The sequence below is a fragment of the Nerophis ophidion genome, linkage group LG15 (assembly GCF_033978795.1).
Source record: "Nerophis ophidion isolate RoL-2023_Sa linkage group LG15, RoL_Noph_v1.0, whole genome shotgun sequence".
Taxonomy (NCBI): domain Eukaryota; kingdom Metazoa; phylum Chordata; class Actinopteri; order Syngnathiformes; family Syngnathidae; genus Nerophis; species Nerophis ophidion.
The window spans coordinates 50,676,347-50,698,903 of NC_084625.1; the positions used below are offsets into that span (position 1 = coordinate 50,676,347).

At 39.2% G+C, this 22,557-nt stretch overlaps 1 protein-coding gene across 2 annotated transcripts in view; it reads right to left on the reverse strand.

Annotated features, from left to right (window-relative positions):
• Positions 1–22,557, reverse strand: part of waca (WW domain containing adaptor with coiled-coil a) — a 33,198-nt gene that overhangs the window by 1,070 nt on the left and 9,571 nt on the right. Inside the window, exons 4-13 of one of the 2 annotated variants that reach the window (XM_061922347.1) lie at positions 16,084–16,175; positions 15,706–15,821; positions 15,495–15,613; positions 9,813–10,061; positions 9,249–9,371; positions 9,013–9,164; positions 6,757–6,881; positions 2,866–3,073; positions 255–382; positions 1–191 (exon numbers count right to left, since the gene is read on the reverse strand). The exon at positions 1–191 is cut by the window's left edge and continues 1,070 nt beyond it. In XM_061922347.1, coding sequence (XP_061778331.1) covers positions 122–191; positions 255–382; positions 2,866–3,073; positions 6,757–6,881; positions 9,013–9,164; positions 9,249–9,371; positions 9,813–10,061; positions 15,495–15,613; positions 15,706–15,821; positions 16,084–16,175 — 1,382 coding nt within the window. In that variant the 3' untranslated portion in view covers positions 1–121. Of the gene's footprint in view, positions 192–254; positions 383–2,865; positions 3,077–6,756; positions 6,882–9,012; positions 9,165–9,248; positions 9,372–9,812; positions 10,062–15,494; positions 15,614–15,705; positions 15,822–16,083; positions 16,176–22,557 lie in introns of both variants that reach the window. The other variant, XM_061922346.1, reaches the window with a different exon arrangement.

Consider the following 22,557-nt stretch of genomic DNA (forward strand, 5'->3'; position numbering starts at 1 on the left):
GCTCGGGGAGGGAGTCAACTACCACCTTGCCTCTGGCTGCCAGCTATGTGCAATGGGTCTCCCTCCACCCTCACCCCTTGTAACCCCCCATCTAGTTCCAGATCAACCTCGCAGGAAGTTGTCAGATCATGAACGAATTCTGGTTCTTCAGCTTTTCAAGTTCTTTGATTTGTTGTCTCAGAAAGAGTATCCTGTGGGAGAGAGAGTACAGAAGTGATGTGAGTTGTGTTTGTACACGCCACCCGCGTTCTTACCTCTGCTCTCGCAAGGTGGCTTGGATTTCAGAGACTCGGACCAAGGAACGCAGGTTTTTGAGCTCGGTGCAGTTCTCCGACATGCAAATGCTGCCCATGGTGTGAGCCTCTTCACGTAATCTTGACGCCTGTGCAAAACAACATTGCGAAACTTTTAGGGCCTGATCATTTGAAGACACCAGTCACCAATCTGATCCATAATATTTTATAACTGTCCTATTACATTCGTATACTTGTACCTTTTCTTTTTTTTTACTTTACAAATTAAGGTATAAACCAGGGCTGGGCGATATATCGATGTAAACGATATATCGCGGGTTTGTCTCTGTGCGATATAGAAAATGACTATATCGTAATATTGGAGTATACGTTCTCACGCAGTTGCTTTTAGCTGCGGGCATTACACAACAGGCGTGTCTCACTCCTTCTTGTCTCTCCTTCTCGCAGAGACGTAAAACAAGCCCACTTTCTTACATACATCACATACTGTCGCGCGTGTAGCGTCATACGCTCTCGGCGAGCAGAGAGGTAGCAGCATGGCTAACGGTAGCTGAGAGGTCATACAAGCAGAACGTAGTGGAGCTTGTGACATTACACGAGAGAGAAGGTGCGAAACTGAACACAAATAGAGGAAGAACAATAAATGCCCAAAAAAACAGCAGAGGGTCCATCATCTGGCGGTGGTTTGGCTTCAAGCAGGAAGATATTCATCAGACAACAGCAATATGCAAAGTATGCAGCAAAAGGGTTACTAGAAAAGTTAGCAGCACTACTAATTTGTTCTTTCATTTAAAAAGTCACCCGCAAGAGAATGAAAGGTATTCAATAAATAGTTTTGGTCAATTGACATACTTGTGATTTCCCTCTCTGCATGAAAGTTTAAAAGTAGCATATATTAATGCAGTATGAAGAAGAATGTTTTAATGTAGACACATAGAATCATCATACTGCTGTCATTATATGCATCAAGTGTTCATTCAAGGCTAAGGACAGATATTGAGATGTATTGAGATATCTACATCGCAATATGGCATACAAATATTGCAATATTAAAAAAAGCCAATATTACCTGGCCAGCCCTAATATAAACAGCTGCCTGAATGTTGCCTATGATTCACAATCATCATGAGGGTCAAGAACACGCAACCTTTTAATTTTTTTCACGATTTTAAGATAAATGCTTGAAAGATGTGGCTAACTGGAGTCATTGTTGTAGCCTTCAAAACCCTCCATCAGCATTGTATATGCACACTGGTACTATATATAAATATATATATATATATAATGTAGTAACAGACACCTTCATGACAATATGTAATATGTACAATATACACACTGCAAGTATATGTATATATATATATAATGTAGTAACAGACACCTTCATAACAATATGTAACATGTACAATATAGAGATTGCAAGTAGATATAAAAAATGGGGTAACAGACAATTTCATAATAATATGTAATATGTACAATATACACACTGCAAGTATATATATATATAATGTAGTAACGGACACTTTTATAACAATATGTACAATATACACACTGCAAGTACGGTATATATATAATGTAGTAACAGACACCTTCTTAACAATATGTAATATGTACAAGATTTCTGTTCCTATAGCAGCACTTCCGGAATCAAACAAGTGTGTTTTCTAACCATGGCAAACTTGGTAACGAACAACAAAGACGACTATTTTCGGACAAAAAGGATTTACAACCTTATATTTTTGAAACTGAATATACTGCTGCTTATAGAAGCCAGCACGAAGGAAGAGTGAAACGTTGGAGCAGACGGCATGAAACCATTCTGAGGCTATAAATATGGAACTTGGAGACAACTTAAATGGAGTGCTTACCCAAAACCAACAGGAAACGTCCCCGGCCAGCTGGACCAGACAAACAACTGTCCATGGAGTGAGTCACTTTAATATTCATCATGATACAAGCAGTAGTACATCATGTGTGTTACTACACTACATACGCTGTCTGGCTAGCTGTGTACAAACAAAACATGAAATAATACTTCATGTTTTTCACTCAGTACAGATTGGTGTCCTATCACAGTGTTGTGTATCACAAACTCAAACACGTTTCGTGTTGTTGTAGAAGCTAGCTTCTCTCTTGCAGTATTAAGCTGTTACGGCTAATACCGTAGTTAGCTAGAAAAATAATTCCTCAGTGTTCACTCCTCCAATAACAATGTTGCTACAGTTTGGTTATTATGCAGGTTACAGAACGTGAATTAAGTATTGTTGACAGTTTTAAAAATGCATTTTTGAAGTGATTTAGAAGGAGAATTGATTGCTCCCATTAGCTGCATTGCTAGCTACCTAGAACGAGATGATTTTTATAAGTTGGAAAAGGGGGGCGGGGGCGGGGGGGTTAAGAGAGAAACCTTCTGTCTTCTTGTCTCTCATAATGATTGTGAACGACATTCCCAAAAAAAAGTGCAATTCCCCTTTAAGCTATGCTGCAGCTTTCTCTCTGCACTTGTTGTATACCTGACTTAAGATGAAAAAATATTATGAACTTTGCCAATGCATTAGTGCGCTGCTACACCATTGGCTGAATATGAGAGAATACTTGAACAGCTAGTACTGACCTGTTTCTCTGCGTGCTCAGCAGACCAACCTTGGACGTGTTTAATTAGATTCTCATTGAAGTGGGAAGCAAAGGTGGGGGTGAAGGAGGAAGGTTGCCGGCTCGCCAAGGAAGTCGCAGGTGCCGGCGCAGGAGCGGGGGCGTTGTTGCTGCTGCTGCCGCCGCCAGGTGGGACATGGTTGGAACCCGGGGAGGGACTCCTCTGACTGCTGCTATTAACACAAAGTCAGCGTGTGAACCAGGTGATTTATGGTGTTAAAAGTTCAAGTTAAAGTAACAATGATTGTCACACACACACACTTGGTGTAGCAAAATTATTGTCTGCATTTGACCCATCACCCTTGAGCACCCCCTGGGAGGTGAGGGGAACAGTGAGCAGTAGTGGTGGCCGCGCCCAGGAATTTTTGGTGATTTAACCCCCAATTCCAACCCTTGATGCTGAGTGCCAAGAAGGGAGTTAATGGGTCCCATTTTTATAGTCTTTGGTATGACTGGGGTTTGAACTCACAACCTACCTATCTCAGGGCGGACACTCTAACCACAAGGCCACTGAGTAGGTGGCCAAATAGGATAGGATAGGTCTTAATTGTCATTGCACAAGTACTATGAAACATTATTTTCAGCACAAACCTGTTCAAGATTAGACAAACAGTGTACAGCGTTACAGAACAGGAATGCTGATGGGTCGACACAAGGCGCCCCGTAAAAAATGGGAAAAAGGTAAACCCTGGGGAAGGATGAGTAAAAAAAAAAAAAATACAATCTAGACTGGGTTCCTAAGGGGGCCCAGTCAGGAGTGGGGAAAAAAACCTCCATAGCAAAGCACATATACATATTACAACGTACATCTCCATATCTAGCAACAGTAGGAAGGGAGTGGGGGGCCATGGTGGCAGGCCGCAGCAGTCAGGTGCTGTCCATCCTTTCAACACCCCTATGGGATTTACCTCGAGGGCGTTGGATTGGGGTGGGGTACGTGTGTGGCGTATATTTTTTTGTGGATGCATGTATATGTGTGACAAACCAGAGCAAGGCTTACTCCAGTCAGCAGATGTCCTGTTGTCATAATTCTGAATAGGTGGGTAATGCTAGTAATCTTTAGTTTTATTAGAGATGATTCAAGTGTAAATATATGTCATTGTACGCAGCATTTATTAAGAAAAGATAAGGTACTTTATTTACACACTTTTGGGGGCCACACAAATTGATGCGGCGAGGCCTTGAGTTTGACACCTGTGCATTAAGAAGTCTAATCATCCATCCATCCATCCATTTTCTACATATATACACACACACACTTATATAATATATATATATGTATATATATATAATGGCAATAATAGACAGAGAGAGAGCGCGACAGTTTTAACAAATGTGTACTGTTTAACCACTAATGGTAAGCAATTGTGTTCTTTTTTTGCTTTGAAAAATGTAACTGTGAGGAAGTTGCAAACAGACCCTTTAATAACAACACTTTAAATACCCATGCTACAATTTCTTCATGTTGTACTATATGGTTTAAAATGAACTATTTAAGTTAATTTTCACTTGTTTTAATTAAGTGGGCACAATGAGAGAAGGGTTGCCAGGGAAAAATATGAACATAAAGTGCTGGCTTGTGACTATAATATAAACCTGTTGCTTTAATTTTGGCCTCTTCATATTTGATATACTTTGATATGTCAAACTATTATGAAATAATGTCACTGTAGCCAAAATGTGTTTTCATTTCTAGCTGCACATTTACACATTTTATTACCCTGCATGTAAATTATGTATCATGGGTCACATAGTTTAAATTTTTCTTGGCAACATTAGGACAACGATCAGATTGATCTCATCTTCCGAGACTGGATCACTGATTTAAACAGCGCAGTCAACCATGTTGTGTTCCAACAGTGACCAGCAGAGGGCGACACATCATTACCCTGCTAGAAATGAAACACCACAGATAGATCCTTGTTTGTCTTTTTCTCAAAATTGTGAAGAAAACTGCTAGAATAACATGATATATGACTGAGAGGAATTATGGATTTGGTGTAGTAAACATGTGAAATGTTTGCTTTTTCAGAATCAAAACAAAACACAGCATTAGCGCTTTGCGATGTAGACAAAAATATATATCCTGATAAAATATTTATACCCCGATAACTATGTATCATAACATGGTATTTTTTCTTTAAATTTAATATACCCAAAATTCTATTTTTCCCTTTGATTTATAAAAACACAATCTAATATACAGTACGGACCAAAATTTTGGACACACCTTCTCATTCACAACACAACTGATGGTTACGTTTCCATGCACTGAATTAGTCTGACCTCTCAAATTGTCTGGCTCTTAAGAGGTATTCTACAACCCATGGAAACACCTGAAACTGATCATGTTTGGCTTTTGAGAAAACGAACTAACACAGCCAGATTATGCAATTGGTACCCATATTTCTTGAGTTGGTGTATGCTCCCGGAGAGGACTCTTTGTATCACACATGCACTAGTCTGAAGGCGGACACCATTCAATCAAAACATAGGCAGCAGCTACATCCATCCATTTTTTACCGCTTATTCCCTTTGGGGTCACGGGGGGCGCTGGTGCCTATCTCAGCTACAATCAGGCGGAAGGCGCTGTACATCCTGGACAAGTCGCCAACCCATCGCAGGGCCAACACAGATAGACAACATTCACACACTAGGGACCATTTAGTGTTGCCAATCAACCTATCCCCAGGTGCATGTCTTTGGAAGTGTGAGGAAGCCGGATTACCCGGAGGGAACCCACGCATTCACGGGGAGGACATACAAACTCCACACAGAAAGATCCTGAGTCCGGGATTGAGCCCCAGACTACTCAGGACCTTCGTATTGTGAGGCAGACGCACGCACCCCTCTCCCACCGTGAAGCCGCAGCAACTACAATGACTACAATTTATTTACTTCACATTAAAAGAAGGGAACATTTTGATGTGCATCAATTTGAAAAAAATGGAAACCGATTTATTTAGGGAAGCTAAGGAAATGGAGAATTTATTGGGACTATCAAATAAATACGAATGAGATGATAGAGAATGAAGCAGGTGTATATAGGGCAAAGAAGAAACCGCTTCACGCTGCATTTGTGCACTCCAAACTCATTACCAAACCCTCTGAATTTCACACAACTGGCAACCATGTCCAGAACAATATCGACCCTCATCTACAAAAGTATCAGCCGGGCACCGACGGTCTTTTCCTTTGGAATTAAAACGCCGTCCACCAATCCATAGAGCCTTTTGAATGAACTGAGACATTCAAAAGTTTTGTTTCCAGGATTCTTCCTCCAAAACACTCCTTAAAGACCAATCTCTCCCACCAGTCCTTTGCTTCCGGCCTGCATTCACTCAGATAATTTCTTGGTAGTAGTGTCATGTTCGTGGCGCAATCTAAGATCATTTCTTGATGCCGTCTGCTATTAACATTAGCTTAGCCATTACAGACGTAATAGTTATCCCAGCGGACAGAGGTATAACAACAACGGGAAGCATGCGGCGTACAACCAATAGAGTGTGCATGGACACTGGGACTTCACATGTAAGTGTAAAAACTATTCGAAGAAACAGAGTAATTTAGTGCATGGAAACATAGTCAACATTGATTACCCATCAACAGATTTAAGACTCGGCTTTGGCCCATGGTTGGCCAGCCTCCACAGTCGGGGCAGAAGCCCTACCCCACTGTGTGCTGGTAGAGAGTAGCAGACTATATCCTTGAACCCTGCTCTCGCCAACCATTGAGAGGAAGATCAATCGCTCTCCACACAGCAGCGCAGGAAGTAACTGCTTTGCTAAATAAACTACACAGCATCAACTTTTATGCACACTTGCTGCTAATGGGGGTATGGAAGCGCTCTTACCTCTGCCGCTGAAGTGTGCGTGGGGAAGCTGTGGTAGCATCATGACTGTGCTGCTTATCGCTGGGCAGGGGCTGCTGGGATGTCTGCTGGGGATGAGATGACTGCTTGTTGGCTGATGCATTCACCTAAAAAACAAGTATGAAATTCAACAGGATGACTTTTAGATAAGTGGGCCTAAAATTCTTGAGTACAATTAAATCATTGGTACCTTTCTACATCCAAATTCCATGCACATTTTTCTTATTTTTGCATTTATAAGTCAAAAGTTAGCTTGAATGAATGTGACAAGGACAAGGAGTCAAAGTTTTCTTAGTTGAACATATTTTAAAATCAAACTCGTATATAAAAATTCCCTTACAATGCTCACTTGCGACTTTGCGATTCACTTACTACTTAGTGTATTGTGGATTTTCAAGTACCCTTGAAGTTTCATGTTAAAATGATATCTGTTCTAGAGTGAGGTCCTAAGAGCAGAAAAAGTAGAGGTGTGCATCTCTCAATAATATGAGACAATTTGATACGTATTAAGATATGAGGAGAAAAAAACAATTCAGAAATTATTTGTAGTGGACTTTCATTTTACATTTTTATTGACTCTACTTCCAAATAAATATCATTTTTAAAAGACCAGCAAACAAGTATTCGTGTCGCTTTTGACATTGCATAGTGACATAAAATGTCATTATTGTTATTACACCACCACACTAAAAGAACTTTGGAAAAGCCTTCTGCCGCTAGTCGTGTCACTGATGTACTTCAGTGCTGTTTAATCAGGAAATACAAAGAGAGAGAACTACAGAGAGTGCACTGCCAAGAATTATTTTGAGACAAAGTAACAGATAGAGGGAAAGAGCACTACACGGAGCAGACTTCTGGCAGTAACAGATTTTTTTTTTTCATTCGGATTTGTCCTGGGACACGTTTATCAATGCACTCACATCGTTGAAATCAATTTCTAATTTATATTGGTTATTTCTTACACCCCTAAACAAATGGTTGTAAGAATGTATTAAAGTTGAGTGGAGGGCTTATGAAAACGTTAAATGCCTTATCTTAACTGATTCCGTAAATTATGCTATTGACCAGAAGCTTTTTGTCAGCAAATAGTCCAAGTTTCTCACAAGTACCATTATTGCTGAAGGACAAAGAATAGCTAAACATGTTACACTACACAATGGAGGAGGATTTGCTAACTGCTAAGATAAAGCTCAAGAATGTCAAAAAAGGTGGTCAGATATCTATAGTAACCCTACCAAATATAGAATCAATACATGGTGGATACTACAATGGTCAGATCAGTATTATTCTATAATCACAAAATCTTTTGTCGTTTTTTTTATTGTTTACAAAGTCAAGAAAAAGTCACTGGGTACATGAGGGCTTTAGGGCAAAACCCAAAGGATTTAAATCAGAATTGATAGTAAGAATTAATGATAATATATAATTGATTGCATTGGTTTTTTGTCTGATAGTAATTGACAGCTTGCTTTATATTTATTATTTTACTTATTTTTTGTCTGGTTTTGTATTTGTTTTGGATCATCCCGTGAGGTGTATATTAGTTTTTGCACTTTTTTTTTGTGTGTGTGTGATTTTTTTTGTTTGTTTTCATTATATTTGGATGTATTTGTTTGGTTTGTATGCTTGTCAATCTGGGCTATCCTTTAACTACTTATGTTGAAGGGGCAGGAAATACAAGATTCTCTTCATCCTGTTCCTTCTCAATAATAAGTGTGTAATTATGTGTTTTGTTGTTAAGAGTTTAATTTCCTATTGATCAAAAATGCACATCAATGAAGGAGATAAAAAAAGTAATGAAAAAAGTGATCAAAGATCCAGTTTTTCGATGATCTTGAAAATTTGAAGTTTGAGTATTAGCATTGGTATGACCAATAATGCTCTTGCAACTACTTGGCATTGGATCCATACCCAAATTTTATTTCATTTTAACATAAGTGTAATCAGCTTTTAACAGTAAATCAACAAGTACATTAATAGTTTTGACAAAAAGAATAGAAACGGAAGTGACAAACTTTTTGGTACTGCATACGTCAGCAGCTAAATTAGGAACCTTTGTGCACCATATTGAAATAGTTCTATAATTATTTAAATGGCATATCCATTATTGTGATGTACAGTATATCGTTATCGTAGGACGCTGCAATATATTCCGCAATATATATTTTAGGCCTTAGCGCATATCCCTGCCACGAGCAGTACCAAACTCTGAGACAGTTTTGTTAAATAATTCTCTACCTTTGACAGTGAGATGGCCGTCTGTGTGCTGAGTAGGGGTTTGAGGGGACCAGCATTCGTTTGTGGTGTGCCGATCCGGGGAGAAACGTAGGACCTGGGCGACGAGGCATCTGACGTTAACGACATTGGCGACTGGTTCGACTGCTGAGCAACTAATGACAAAACAAATACAAGACCGTATAATCACCAAGCACAATAATCCAAAATATACGACAAAGTTGTTAGGTTTTTATTACCTTGGCTGGAGAGTTGAGCAGCTTGAGACAGAATAGTAGTAATATTGAAAGCTGATGGTCCGGCAGTGAGGATTTTATGAAGCATCGACTGTAACGAAGCTTGTGTGACGGCAGCTGTCAGAACTACGGGAAGGAAAACACTCAGGTCACCTTTAAAAGCAATATTCGTCTATGAAAACAAACACTAAGGAGTGGGGGCATTCACGGGTATGGGTTCCATGTATGGACCTCCCAGTGACTGTGACTGGTGCAGAGTTTATTGGTGTGGAGAGCGGCGGCGAAACGTGTGCTGTGTTAAAACTGAGGGCTGCTTTTGGCATGTTGTATACGGCAATGCAGTTTACAAATAGAATCACACTGTGTCAGGACTCCAAATTACTTATGAGACATTGTTGAACAATATCACCTTAAAGCACTTGTGGCATTCATTTAGCACCAAAACGAGCACTGCTTGGTACTATTTTCAATCTGGTTAGAACCGCTGATGTCGGCACTGGTTTCATCATTGAACAGAATTTCAGTACCCATCCTTGGAAATGTACCAAAAATAGCAAACACACAAACCTTCATTGATTTTTGCCATGTCCACACTTGCATTGTTGAGCTGCAGTGCTGTCTGAAGTGCTGGAAGAAGCTGGCGTAACAATGTGGGGTCTTGGAGAAGTGGAGGGGCTGGGGACTGCAGGACCGGGGAGACCGGGACCGTAGATGCTGATGATCCCGGAGTGCCTGACGATTGGTTTAAGCTTCCTGAGCCGGAGGATGAAGACTGCGTTGCATGAGTCGCTGTGGCCTTCTCTACCTGTGCTGACTCTGGACAAAACAAAAACGAGCAGGTAAGAATTTTCAACTGTTCAGTCTTTAACCACTTGGATACAGTAAAAAGTCAATCTCCTCACCAATAATTAAAAGCATAAGCATAATACAATCTCAGTGTAATGCCCATTGTTAGTGTCTAATCTACTGTATTCCATCAAATGTTTCACCTTCTACAATGCATGACTTTGATTTAAGAAAATCTTGTGATTAGAAGTGCTACTAACAGTTTGGATTTGTTTGGGTTTTCCTGTGTTTAGAATCACTTCCTGTCCTGGTGCTCTTGTTTTGTCAGTGTTTCCTCTTTGGTCCCTGTGTTTTGCAGCACCTTTACTTTCTGTTCCATGTCCTGTCAGCACACCTGTTCCTTGTTTAATTAGTTCTAGTTAATACCACCTGGGTCCCTCTTTCAGTGTTGGATTATCCTTGCTCTTCCTTTCGAGACCGATAGGTTGTGTGCTATTTTGTGGTTCCACTCTTCCCTGTAAGTAATAAATAGTTTTTATTACTAGCATTCCGCTACCGTTCTCTGCATCCTTGGGGTCACACGCAAGCAATGCTCAACGCATCCTGACACTTGTTTTACTTTGGAACATGTCAACTTGTACATTGTACAAAAAGCAGAAACAATTGAAAATACGGCAAAACGATAACATATATATATATATATGTTCATACTAATTCATAATAACAGATGTTTTGAATGTATGTTTACATTTTTGAGGCCTTTGTTAAAGAAAATCATATCAACATAGCAAATTACTTGACGACCACACCGCTACAGATATCTTGTCAGTTTAGGGGAAGCTCTGTAATCATAGGGCTGAGCCCATTGTTAGCCCGCAAGCACTCCCTTGAGGCCCACATCGCAGTTATGCCCGCATTCAGATGGCCGCCTACCAGTGAAGTGTAGGGGTTTAACAATTTAACAACGATCCCATTAGATATTTGTGGTTGTCTGTACGATTCAGCAACGTTCTCATTCTTTTAGAACGATTCCATCCGAAACAATTTAGTGAATTTAAATCAATTAAAGAACTTAAAAAACACATCCAAATGAAATAAATACTGGATACTGCAGGAGAAGATTATTATCCTGGTATTTTCTTGTTAGGGAATTATGTATAAATTAATTGTGAATACAAAAACAAGCAAGTAAACAATAATTAAAAGCGAAAGCATTCACATCTTATTTGAATAAAGTGTAACTAATACTTTGGTTGAAATTACAAGAAGAAACCTTTTCTCTTCACATTTTGAACGTTCAAGCAAATGTCAATAAAAGTACAGTAACCAACATTTTTAAAGTAAATTTACCTGCTAGATAAAGCCTCGCGGCCTGGTGTTCTGTCCGTGTCTTACAGCAGTGGTTCTCAAAAGGGGGTACACGTACCCCTGGGGGTACTTGAAGGTATGCCAAGGGGTACGTGAGATTTTTTTGAAATATTCTAAAAATAGCAACAATTCAAAAATCCTTTATAAATATATTTATTGAATAATACTTCAACAAAATATGAATGTAAGTTCATAAACTGTGAAAAGAAATACAACAATGCAATATTCAGTGTTGACAGCTAGATTTTTTGTGGCCATGTCCCATAAATTTTGATGTTAAAGATATCTTTTTTGTGAAGAAATGTTTAGAATGAAGTTGATGAATCCAGATGGATCTCTATTACAATCCCCAAAGAGGGCACTTTAAGTCGATGATTACTTCTATGTGTAGAAATCTTTATTTATAATTGAATCACTCATTTATTTTTCAACAAACTTTTAGTTATTTTTTTTTCAAAATAGTTCAAAAAAGACCACTACAAATGAGCAATATTTTGCACTGTTATAAGATTTAATAAATCAGAAACTGATGACATTGTGCTGTATTTTACTTATTTATCTATTTTTTTTACAATCAAAAATGTTTTGCTCTGATTAGGGAGTACTTGAATTAAAATAATGTTCACAGGGGGTACATACATCACTGAAAAAAGCTTGAGAACCACTGCCTTACAGTATCTTGTGGATGTGTTATTGGGGAAAAATGATTTGCAAACATGTATCTCAATCTGTGCGTGTGTAATCCAATTCACATTTGTGTGTACAAATGCGTGGGTCTGTATATCAATTGCTGTGTGTGCAACCATATCCGCGTGTGTGTGTTAAGTTATATGTTCGTATTATGATTTGTCTGTTTGTAAAAAAAATATCTATCTGTCCGTATTATGATTTGTCTGTGTGTAAAAAATATCTGTCCATAGTTCCATCGGGAAGTGTGCAAAACAACAGTATACGTATTTAGGTGTGTGTGAAGCAGGAACCCTCTTTTGGCCATCTTTTACCACGTGACTTTGGCGACACTTCTGCCATGTACGACTTGTCTGTACAGCGATTTGAATGTGTGAAAGGATTTATCTGTAACTTAAACTTGCTTTTCTTTCTTGTCAACACTAGTCGCCACAGAAAGCAGTGGACAACAACCACAGCAAAACGAGGGAATTAAGAAGCGACAAAAGTGGTCCAAGGTGTGGGACCACTTCACACTAATACCACGTACCACAATAGCACAAGTTTGATGCTGTAGCACCTATCGCGAAAGCATCCGATTGAGGGACGTCCAGAGGCGAGGTAAGTCATCTAATATTAAATGTAAACGCAAAAGTTGTTACATTATGATAACCTTGATGTGTTCACTCACTCCTGCGATGTACCCCGCCTACCGCCCGAATGCAGCTGAGATGAATTGATTAACGTGGACCCCGACTTAAACAAGTTGTAAAACTTATTCGGGTGTTACCATTTAGTAGTCAATTGTGCGGAATATGTACTGAACTGTGCAATCTACTAATAAAAGTTTCAATCAATCAATCAAAGATAGGCGCCAGCGGCCCCCCCGTGAACCCAAAAGGGACAAGCGGTAGAACAAGGGATGGATGGATGATGTTCTCTCACTCCCGCCAAGTGATCAAATACCACCAAAAGGTGTTGAAAACTAACAATGCCATGGAAGCTGTCGTGTTCAGTTAGCCTTTCATTAGTAACCGCGCAAAAGCAGTCGTGCAAAGTTACAATGTAAATGTTTTACTTCCCCTACTTGGAGTGAGATCATTTGCTTAACATGCTTGATTTGGTTAAAACTTTTATTCTGAAGCTTACAGGGCATTTTTGCTGACCCATCAGTTAGGCGTAAACAACCACATACACCGGTTTGGCATGTGATTGATATGGATTGATCCCGCGGAGTGTTCATGGCGTGCCTTTCGTTGTTTGTCACTTCTACGGAAACATCATGTGGATTAAATGTTTATGCAAGATTGCGCTTTCCTGTCTGAGACGGCGTTATTGTTGAGATTTAAAGGCCTACTGAAAGCCACTACTACCCACCACGCCGTCTGATAGTTTATATATCAATGATGAAATATTAACATCGCAACACATGCCAAAAGGGCTTTTTTTAGTTTACTAAATTACAATTTTAAATTTCCCGGGAGTTTCATCTTCGAAACGTCGTGTAATGATGACGTATACACAGGACGTCACACGTTTTCAGGAAGTATGAGCGCTACGCACACACTCAGCTAAAAGTCGTCTGCTTTAACGGCATAATTACACAGTCTTTTGGACATCTGTGTTGCTGAATCTTTTGCAATTTGTTAAATTAATATTGGAGAAGTCACAGTAGAAAGATGGAGTTGGGAAGCTTTAGCCTTTAGCCACACAAACACACGGTGATTCTTTTTTTAAAATTCCCGGAGGTGAAAATTTACTATGGATCAGAGCGTGGTCAAGCAGACATGGATCCAGACCAAATGTCAACCAGCAGGTTTCGGTAAGAAAATTGTGGTTAAAAAGTCGCTTCTTACCGGATATCAGCGGAGCTTCCGTCCTGCTGCAGCTTCGTGACTTCCCTCAGAGACACTGCGCGTCAACACACCCGTGGACAAACACCTCCGACTATCAGGTAATATTAAACTCACTAAAACACTAGCAACACAATAGAAAGATAAGGGATTTCCCAAAATTATCCTAGTAAATGTGTTTAAAAACATCGGAATCCTTCCCAATGCAATGGCGTTTTTTTTTTTTTAACTCTGTTTTTTTTTTTCTAGTCCGTCGCTATCAATATCCTCAAACACGAATCTTTCATCCTCGCTCAAATTAATGGGGAAATTGTCGTTTTCTCGGTCCGAATAGCACTGTTTGTTGCAGGCTCCCATTAAAATCAATGTAAATATGTGAGGAGCCATCCACATGTGACGTCATTGTCTGCGACTTCCGGTACAGGCAGGGCATTTCTCTTAGCACCGACAGTTGCAAACTTTATCGTGGATGTTCTTTCCTAAATCCTTTCAGCAAAAATATGGCAATATCGCGAAATGATCAAGTATGACACATAGAATGGACCTGCTATCCCCGTTTAAATAAGAACATCTCATTTCAGTAGGCCTTTAAGTTTAGCAGACGTGCGTTGAGGCTGCGTATCATCATGCTTTGCTGAGTTTTGTGGATCCAGAAAACAGCCATTAACATTTTGCTTCTATCTTTGACAATCAAATGTGACACGGAAATAAATCTACCGGTAAGTTGTCCGGATTTTTGGTGCATCTCTACAATCAACCACGGACGCATTTCAGCTGTGCGTGTCAGCCTTCAATAAACAGGCGTTTAGGAAAGAAAAGACAATCAGGCCAAACACAACAATTGAGGGCACATCTTAACATGGATAATTAAACCCTAATTAAGCAAAAATATGATTTATTTGATTAATCAATCTGGATATTCAATAGACTACTTGATTACTAAAATATACAATGGCCACAGTTCTAAATACAAGCAATAGTAACTTTCTTTTTAGTCATTAGTACCAGTAACAGCCAGACGGATTAAAAAGGCATAGCAGCTCTAATCCATGATCAATGTTCTCGGCCTTTGCTCCTTCAACTTGACAATGACTTGCTGTTGTTGGAGTGCTGGGAAAATGTTTGTCTTTTTACAGAAACATCTGGCTTTCATAATATCCAATTAGTTACTCAGGTGTGATGACAGAGTTCAGGGGGAGCAGCTTTTGCAAAAAAATTGGCCATACTAAATGCAGTTGGTATTTAAACGGCAAAAAATGTAATTCCTGCTGTTAAGAGGAAGACTCAACAAACATGTTTTTACAGTGTTATTGCAGAAACCTAAAAAGTTAGCTTTGTTTGTCACAGACTTAGTTTGTAAACAATGTCCCTTGCTCCTAGTGTAACAGATTAATAGCTAATTAACAAAAGGCTACTAACCAAAACATTATTCAAGACTATTCATAGTACTCAACTATCATGAGAATGCCGTGTTATGACATTGTGTGCATCTGCCAAATTAACTGTGCCTTGAGCCATGTGTAACTCTTTAAAAGCACATAGAGACATGCTAGTATTGATGACTTAAAGCCCTTACTTGTTGCTGAAAACCCAGGGGGTGCTGATGTCTGCATAGTCTCCCTTCTATAGTCCCTGTCCTTTGGGAAACTGTTGACAACTGCGCTTTGTTTTGTAGTGTCCTTCTGCCGTTGTTCTCTGCAGAATAAGAGCCCATATAGTCATCAGTTTTGCATGCATTTGATGGAATATACACAGTCAAGTGTTTGTGTAACATGGGTAATTGCTACCTTTCCAGCAATTCTTTGGGCTTCTCCCACTGGGACACCTCTGTTCGGCAGTTGTAATAATATTTCTTCCCAGATGAGCTGATGTGCTCTGACCAGTCATCCCCAGGTTCATGAGGCTAAGAGAAATAGAACAAAGGACCAGGATCAGACTGACAACAAAAGTCAGGGCATGTATTTTTTTAAGGGTCTGATGCAAGAGGTTGCAATGTCCTTTGGTGTTCCTGGGTGGTTTGCACGCTTTCTGAATTGAAAGGTGGATTCAACATAGACAAAGGTGTAATGAAGGCAGTGTACCCGTTTCACACTTTTATAAATGGCAGTTTTTCCTCTGACATCAATGATCAATTATAGAAATATAGAAATATATATGGCACTCACTGTGTCTGATATTTTGCTGGGGTTTGAATGTGAGTTGGAGCTATGTAGGGTGCTGTGGTTGTGAGAGTTCTCATGTGGAGAATGACTGGTCCCTGTAACACAAGACGGAGGAGATGTTAGTCTTCAAAGAACAATTTATGGGTTGAAAGAGGATCATTTGTTGGAAAACATTCAGTTCCTCTAATACCAATTTTGTGCACAATGTTTTACCTTTCAGAGCAGATTATCTCTTCATGTGCATGGGTGTGCGTTAGGGGTGTGGGAAAAAAGCTATTCGAAATTGAATCGCGATTCTCACGTTGTGCGATTCAGAATCGGTTATCATTTTTAAAAAATCGATGTTTTATTTTTTTTATCAATCCAACAAAACAATACACAGCAATACCATAACAATGCAATCCAGTTCCAAAACCAAACCTGACCCAGCAACACTCAGAACTGCAATAAACAGAGCAATTTAGAGAACACACAAACACCACACAGAATAAACCAAAAGTAGTGAAACAAAAATGAATATTATCAATAACAGTATCAATATTAGTTATAATTTCAGCATAGCAGTGATTAAAAATCCCTCATTGACATTGTCATTAGACATTTATAAAAATTAAAAAAAAAGAACAATAGTGTCACAGTGGCTTACACTTGCATCGCATCTCATAAGCTTGACAACACACTATGTCCAATATTTTCACAAAGATAAAATAAGTCATTTTTGGTTCGTTTAATAGTTAAAACATCCATCCTTCCATCCATTTTCTACCGCTTATTCCCTTTCGGGGTCGCGGGGGGCGCTGGCGCCTATCTCAGCTACGATCGGGCGGAAGGCAGGGTACACCCTGGACAAGTCGCCATCTCATCGCAGGGCCAACACAGATAGACAACATTCACACTCACATTCACACACTAGGGCCAATTTAGTGTTGCCAATCAACCTATCCCCAGGTGCATGTCTTTGGAGGTGGGAGGAAGCCGGAGTACCCGGAGGGAACCCACGCATTCACGGGGAGAACATGCAAACTCCACACAGAAAGATCCAATTTTACATTATTGCATTCAGTTGATAAAACATTGTCCTTTACTGTATAATTGTTCTTTACAATTATAAAAGCTTTTTACAAAAATCTACTACTCTGCTTGCATGTCAGCAGACTGGGGTAGATCCTGCTGAAATCGTATGTATTGAATGAATAAAGAATCCTTTTAAATCGGGAAAAAATCGTTTTGGAATTGAGAATCGTGTTGAATTGAAAAAAAAAAAAGAAAGTCGATTTTGAATCGAATCGTGACCCCAAGAATCGATATCGAATCACGGGACACCCAAAGATTCGCAGCCCTAGTGTGCGTACAGATTTGCGTTTACTTTTTTGATAAATTAACCTGGATAATATGTTCTTTATATTATTTTGCATCCTCTGCAAAAAATGACTGGTTTGAAAAAAGTTTGCCTTTTATGAAGGACCAGGGGCTGTTATGCCAAAAAGAGCCACACTGTGTTATGACACATGTTGAGCATTTGGCAGCAATTTAAAAGAAAAAGTACAAACAATCTCATCAAACATCTGACAAATAAAACAGCAAGTCTTCCTCATGGTGTGAGGAAGCGCCTGTAATTAAGTCGACCCGCAGACGGGCAATTAAGACGACATACAACTTCCTGTCAAAACCTGACAACTGCAGCTGTGTAGGTGGCCCGTATGGAAAGCAGTGTTTCCCACAGGACTGCTATTTATCCACAGCATTGTGTGTGTGTGTGTGTGTGTGTGTCACTAAATGACGCCATTGTCTAATCTGCAGAACTGGTCATGACGTATGTAAGTGTGATGGTTGTCCTAAAGAAATGAATGAGTTTTCTAAACATATTTAGAAATTTTAATTACCTTTCCTTTTGTGTTTTATGTTTTAAACCTGTCGGTGCTTTTAGATCGTTGAAAAGAGCAATACGTGCCTTCATGTTAGTCTCCAAAAGGGTTCAATTGCTTGGGTTTACATGACGTCACATGCAGCTCATTAAATATGCTAGTGTCTGTTTTCAATGGGGAATAGGCACCATTGAGCCATTTTCTCAAGGAAAAATATCCCATGCCTGCGTTGTTTTCGGCTGTACGAACTGTTCCAAACGTTACTTCCAAATTCCTCAAGAGGGCAATCAAGAAGGGCGGAAGACTGAAAGATTTTACGAAAGACGACAAGTAAAGTGGCATGCAGTCCAGTCAAAGAACACACAAGTTTGTAGTCATCGCTTTGTTGAAGGTTTGCTCTATATATATATATATATATATATATATATATATATATATATATATATATATATATATAGTAGATTCCTAAAGTAGCCTTAAGCTTGACGCTCCTCCACTATCACATTCACTCCGCTTGCTGCGGCAACAACAAAACAAAACTCCAGACGTTCTTCTTGGTTTGTATGGTTTACTTGTGATCTTAATAATTCAAAACATAAAACAGTCACGATGTGGGAACAAATGAATGACAAAATAAAGAGAGTTTGTTGCAGTATGAGTTAGAAAAAGTATGAATGAGAATAAGTATGAGTGAGGTCAAAAAACTGTGTGGCTCGATTCCACCGCACCTGACAGCAATTAGCCATAACACCTTGTGTCCAAAAACCCCCTTACCACACAGATCCTTCCGCCATATATGCACTTAAAACAGTTACGTCATCAAATCATTTTGACAAATGTAATAATTACAATTAAAGTGAGCTTTATATAATTACTCTAAGCATTCAATATATCAATTTTCTTATCATGCAAATAAAGTAAATAGTCCCATTTTGACTGAATAAACATAAAGCACCTTCCATAAAATGTACATGAACTTAAACAGTATTTAGGCTCCTACATATATAGTACAAGCCAAAAGTTTGGAAACACCTTCTCATTCAATGGGTTTTCTTTATTTTCATGACTGTGATTGTGACTAAAGGCATCAAAACTATGAATGAACACATGTGGAGTTATGTACTTAACAAAAAAATAAGTGAAATAGCTGAAAACAGGTTTTATATTCTAGTTTCTTCAAAATAGCCAAAAATTACTTTGGAAACTCTCGGCATTCTCTCAATGAGCTTCAAGAGGTAGTCACCTAAAATGGTTTTCACTTCACAGGTGTGCCTTATCAGGGTTGATTAGTGAAATTTCTTACTTAATCAATGGGGTTGGGACAATCAGTTGTGTTGTGAATGACAAAGTGTGTCCAGACTTTTGGCCTCTACTGTATACATTTTTAATATGCAGTACTTTACTCATTACGTTCTATCGCATTGTTTGTATTTTAATTTTTAACAAACAAACTTGTATCAGATACTTTGGTCAGGAAAGGTTCTACAGCTCCCCTCTTGTTTAGTCAGAGTACATATGATAACTAGGACTACAATTTGTCCCCGTCTTCCTGGGAAATCCTGAAGCATTCCCAGACCAGCCGAGAGACATAGTCTTCCCAACGTGTCCTCGGTCTTCTCTGTGGCCTCCTACCGATCAGACATTGGGGCCATTCTGACCAGATGCCCGAACCACCTCATTTGGCTCTTCTCGATGTTGAGGAGCAGTGGCTTTACTATGAGCTCCTCCCGAATGACAGAGCTTCTCACCCTATCTCTAAGGGAGAGTTCGGCTGCTTGTACCCGTGATCTTGTCCTTTTGGTCATAACTCAAAAGGTCATGACCATAACTTTAGAATACAACTCAAATGTCAGACTCACACAAACCTTTCTGGGTAAACCTCTACCATATATAATGAGATATCAGCTGACGTAACTACAACAAAATAAGCCACTGCAGGGAAACACCTTCCAGTTACAATATATTGTAGGAATTTGAAACACCCTTAGTCTTTTAATTATTCAATACAAGAAGTACTCTGTAAGAATATGGGGTTAGTCGCAGCTATATTTCAGTGTTCATTCTGTTTGCATTGCGATTGTAGTGCAAATCAAACAGATTGGAGAGGAACTGCCTTGCATTCGGAAAATGTATTATTTAATTTCCCAATTCTTCCACGCACGCACTGTAGTAATGTGGAAGTTACATCAACCAATCATGTGTCATTAGCGTGTGGGTGGTGTCATTATCATTATGTGAATGATGTAATGTTATAAAACCGGTGCCGTGATAGAGATGTGCTCTTTGTTCCCTGAGGTGTTTGTAGACAACATCAAACTACTGCTGACGTTGCTAGGTGTTGTGGGTTTACTCATTTTGCATTAAGTCTATTGTAGTAGGTGCTTTCTGAGAAGGAAAAGCCCGATTGCCTATCATGTGATGGCTGTCACAGCTTGGGCAGAACAAAATGCATGAAAGCATTTACTCTGCAAAATGATGACAAGTTTGTGCAGCCGGTCCTTGTATCGTTGTTCTTAGCTCTATTTTCCAGTAAATGCAATCATTTCACATACGAGGGAGATCAAATTGGCAAACTAATGTTGCGTCTTTACAACCATATTATTGGCAGAGCTTTTCATCCATCAATAAAACTGAGAACAAGTTTTGTCGTGTCATTTTGTCACAAAATCCTCAATTTTCCAGCTAATCACTGAAAATGTTTAACAGCAATTATAGTGTCTAGTGTGGTACAAATTGTAGCTGTTAGACTCTTGACTAAGACAAGAAAGTTTCATCATATATACTGGCCCACCGACACTGGCTGTTGGAACACTCAAAGTGCCATTTTAAGGTTGTGTTACTTATGTACAAAATAAGCGGTTCAGCACCATCTTATCTTGCTGATTGTGTTGTGCCCTAGGTTCCGTTTACTTTTGTATGCGCAATAGACCATTACAACATCCGTAATTTGGAGCAATGTTCACGGACTTCATTATTTGGCTTTTTAGATTCCCGTCGCAGGCGGAGGGAAGAGTTGTTTGAGGTTGGATGCTGAAAAATGTCCGACGCGTTTCAACAGTCAGCATTTTAATGCATTGTTGCAGCGCGATGATTTTTGTGCACGCCATGCATCGCGCGTTTGCAAGACAAGCGAGTGTCGTGTGTGTGTGTGGCCATGCTCGGGGGTGTTGTCGAGGTCTGTGGGACTTAAGGTTAAAGAGCGGGTGTGTTCAGGGGTTATGATGCCTGCCTGTTGGCGGGTCTGTTGGTCAATCTCCAGGTGGGGGTTGTCACTGATTCATATTACTACTTTTTTTTCTCTCTAATTTTGCGATCGACCAGTAGAGTCCCAAAGATCGACTGGTTGACCGTGCTCGAGGAGTTGGCTCCAGTACTCTAGAACGTTGAAATCATCAACATGCATTACCACATTATAACCATATAATTCAAATAAACACTGAAGCTTGTAGTTTCAAAAGTTCTCCACTTTAACAGGAGTTTTCTAATTACTGTTTTTATAGATGAAAACGTGTTTTGCATGGAGACCAGAGGCAAAAATGCATTGGAAAAACTGTTTTTAAAATGAAAAAGGTGGTCCAACCTACAAGTGTCCCAACTTGAGTGTTTTGAGATAAAAGCTGTCTCTCGGCTGATTGTTATACAAGCAAACATTTTAGTTACAAGCATCCCCGCCATTAGTTTCCCTAGCAAATGTCACAGTAAATCTAACATCCGACCAACAAATCTGGTCTTACTTGTTAGCTCGTACGTAGAAATTGACAAAGCTTAGTTTATCCAAAAATAGGAAGCAAGAGAGTGAGTGTGAAGGACAGTACTGAGAAAAAGAAGCGGATGATATTCACTGAATTAAAGAAAAAAGAGATCACAAACATCGAGCATAGTACTGCTGGCCTGCACCATAGTGAAGCACAAAGACTTGATAACACCAGCCAATTACGTTAAATAAATATCTAAACAGTTATTTATCCATGAAAATATTAACAATCTGCTAATGGTGTGTTTAACAGAGGACCAGCTTGAAGAAGATACCGTAGAATTCAACTCTTTAAATGGTAAATAATGTACATTATCATTATTTTACTTAATAAATATACTGTCGTCGTTTGTAGCGTTTGTAGTACATTCTATTGTTTTGTTATTCAAACAATAGGTCTTATCAAGAAGTTTGTTTTCTTTTTAAAAAAGGCAAGGCTTATGTTTAAAATTGTGCGTTTTTGTAAAAAAGCGAAGGAGAGGACCGTGTCTTGCGCCACACATTCAATTGGTAATCAAAAACAAGCAATCACGAAAGGTAAAGTATTTGTGAGAGCGGAGATCCGCCACCACAAGCCCAACACGTGTGCAATATAACAGCCACGCAGAAAACCTCCACAACTTTGCAACTCAACGTTAATCACTTCCATAAGTGCCACTGCTAACAAAACACAGCTTAAAGACACTTTGCTGTTATTTGGCAATACTTTGCCTTCCGGTGGCGCACTGTAGAAAAAAACGAAAATAACACCAAAAAAAAATATGTATAGCAAAAATGCATAATGTAATGAGAAAAAGCTGAAATGTTTGTACGAATAAATAAAAACACTAAGATTATTCTTAAAATAAACATTTTATC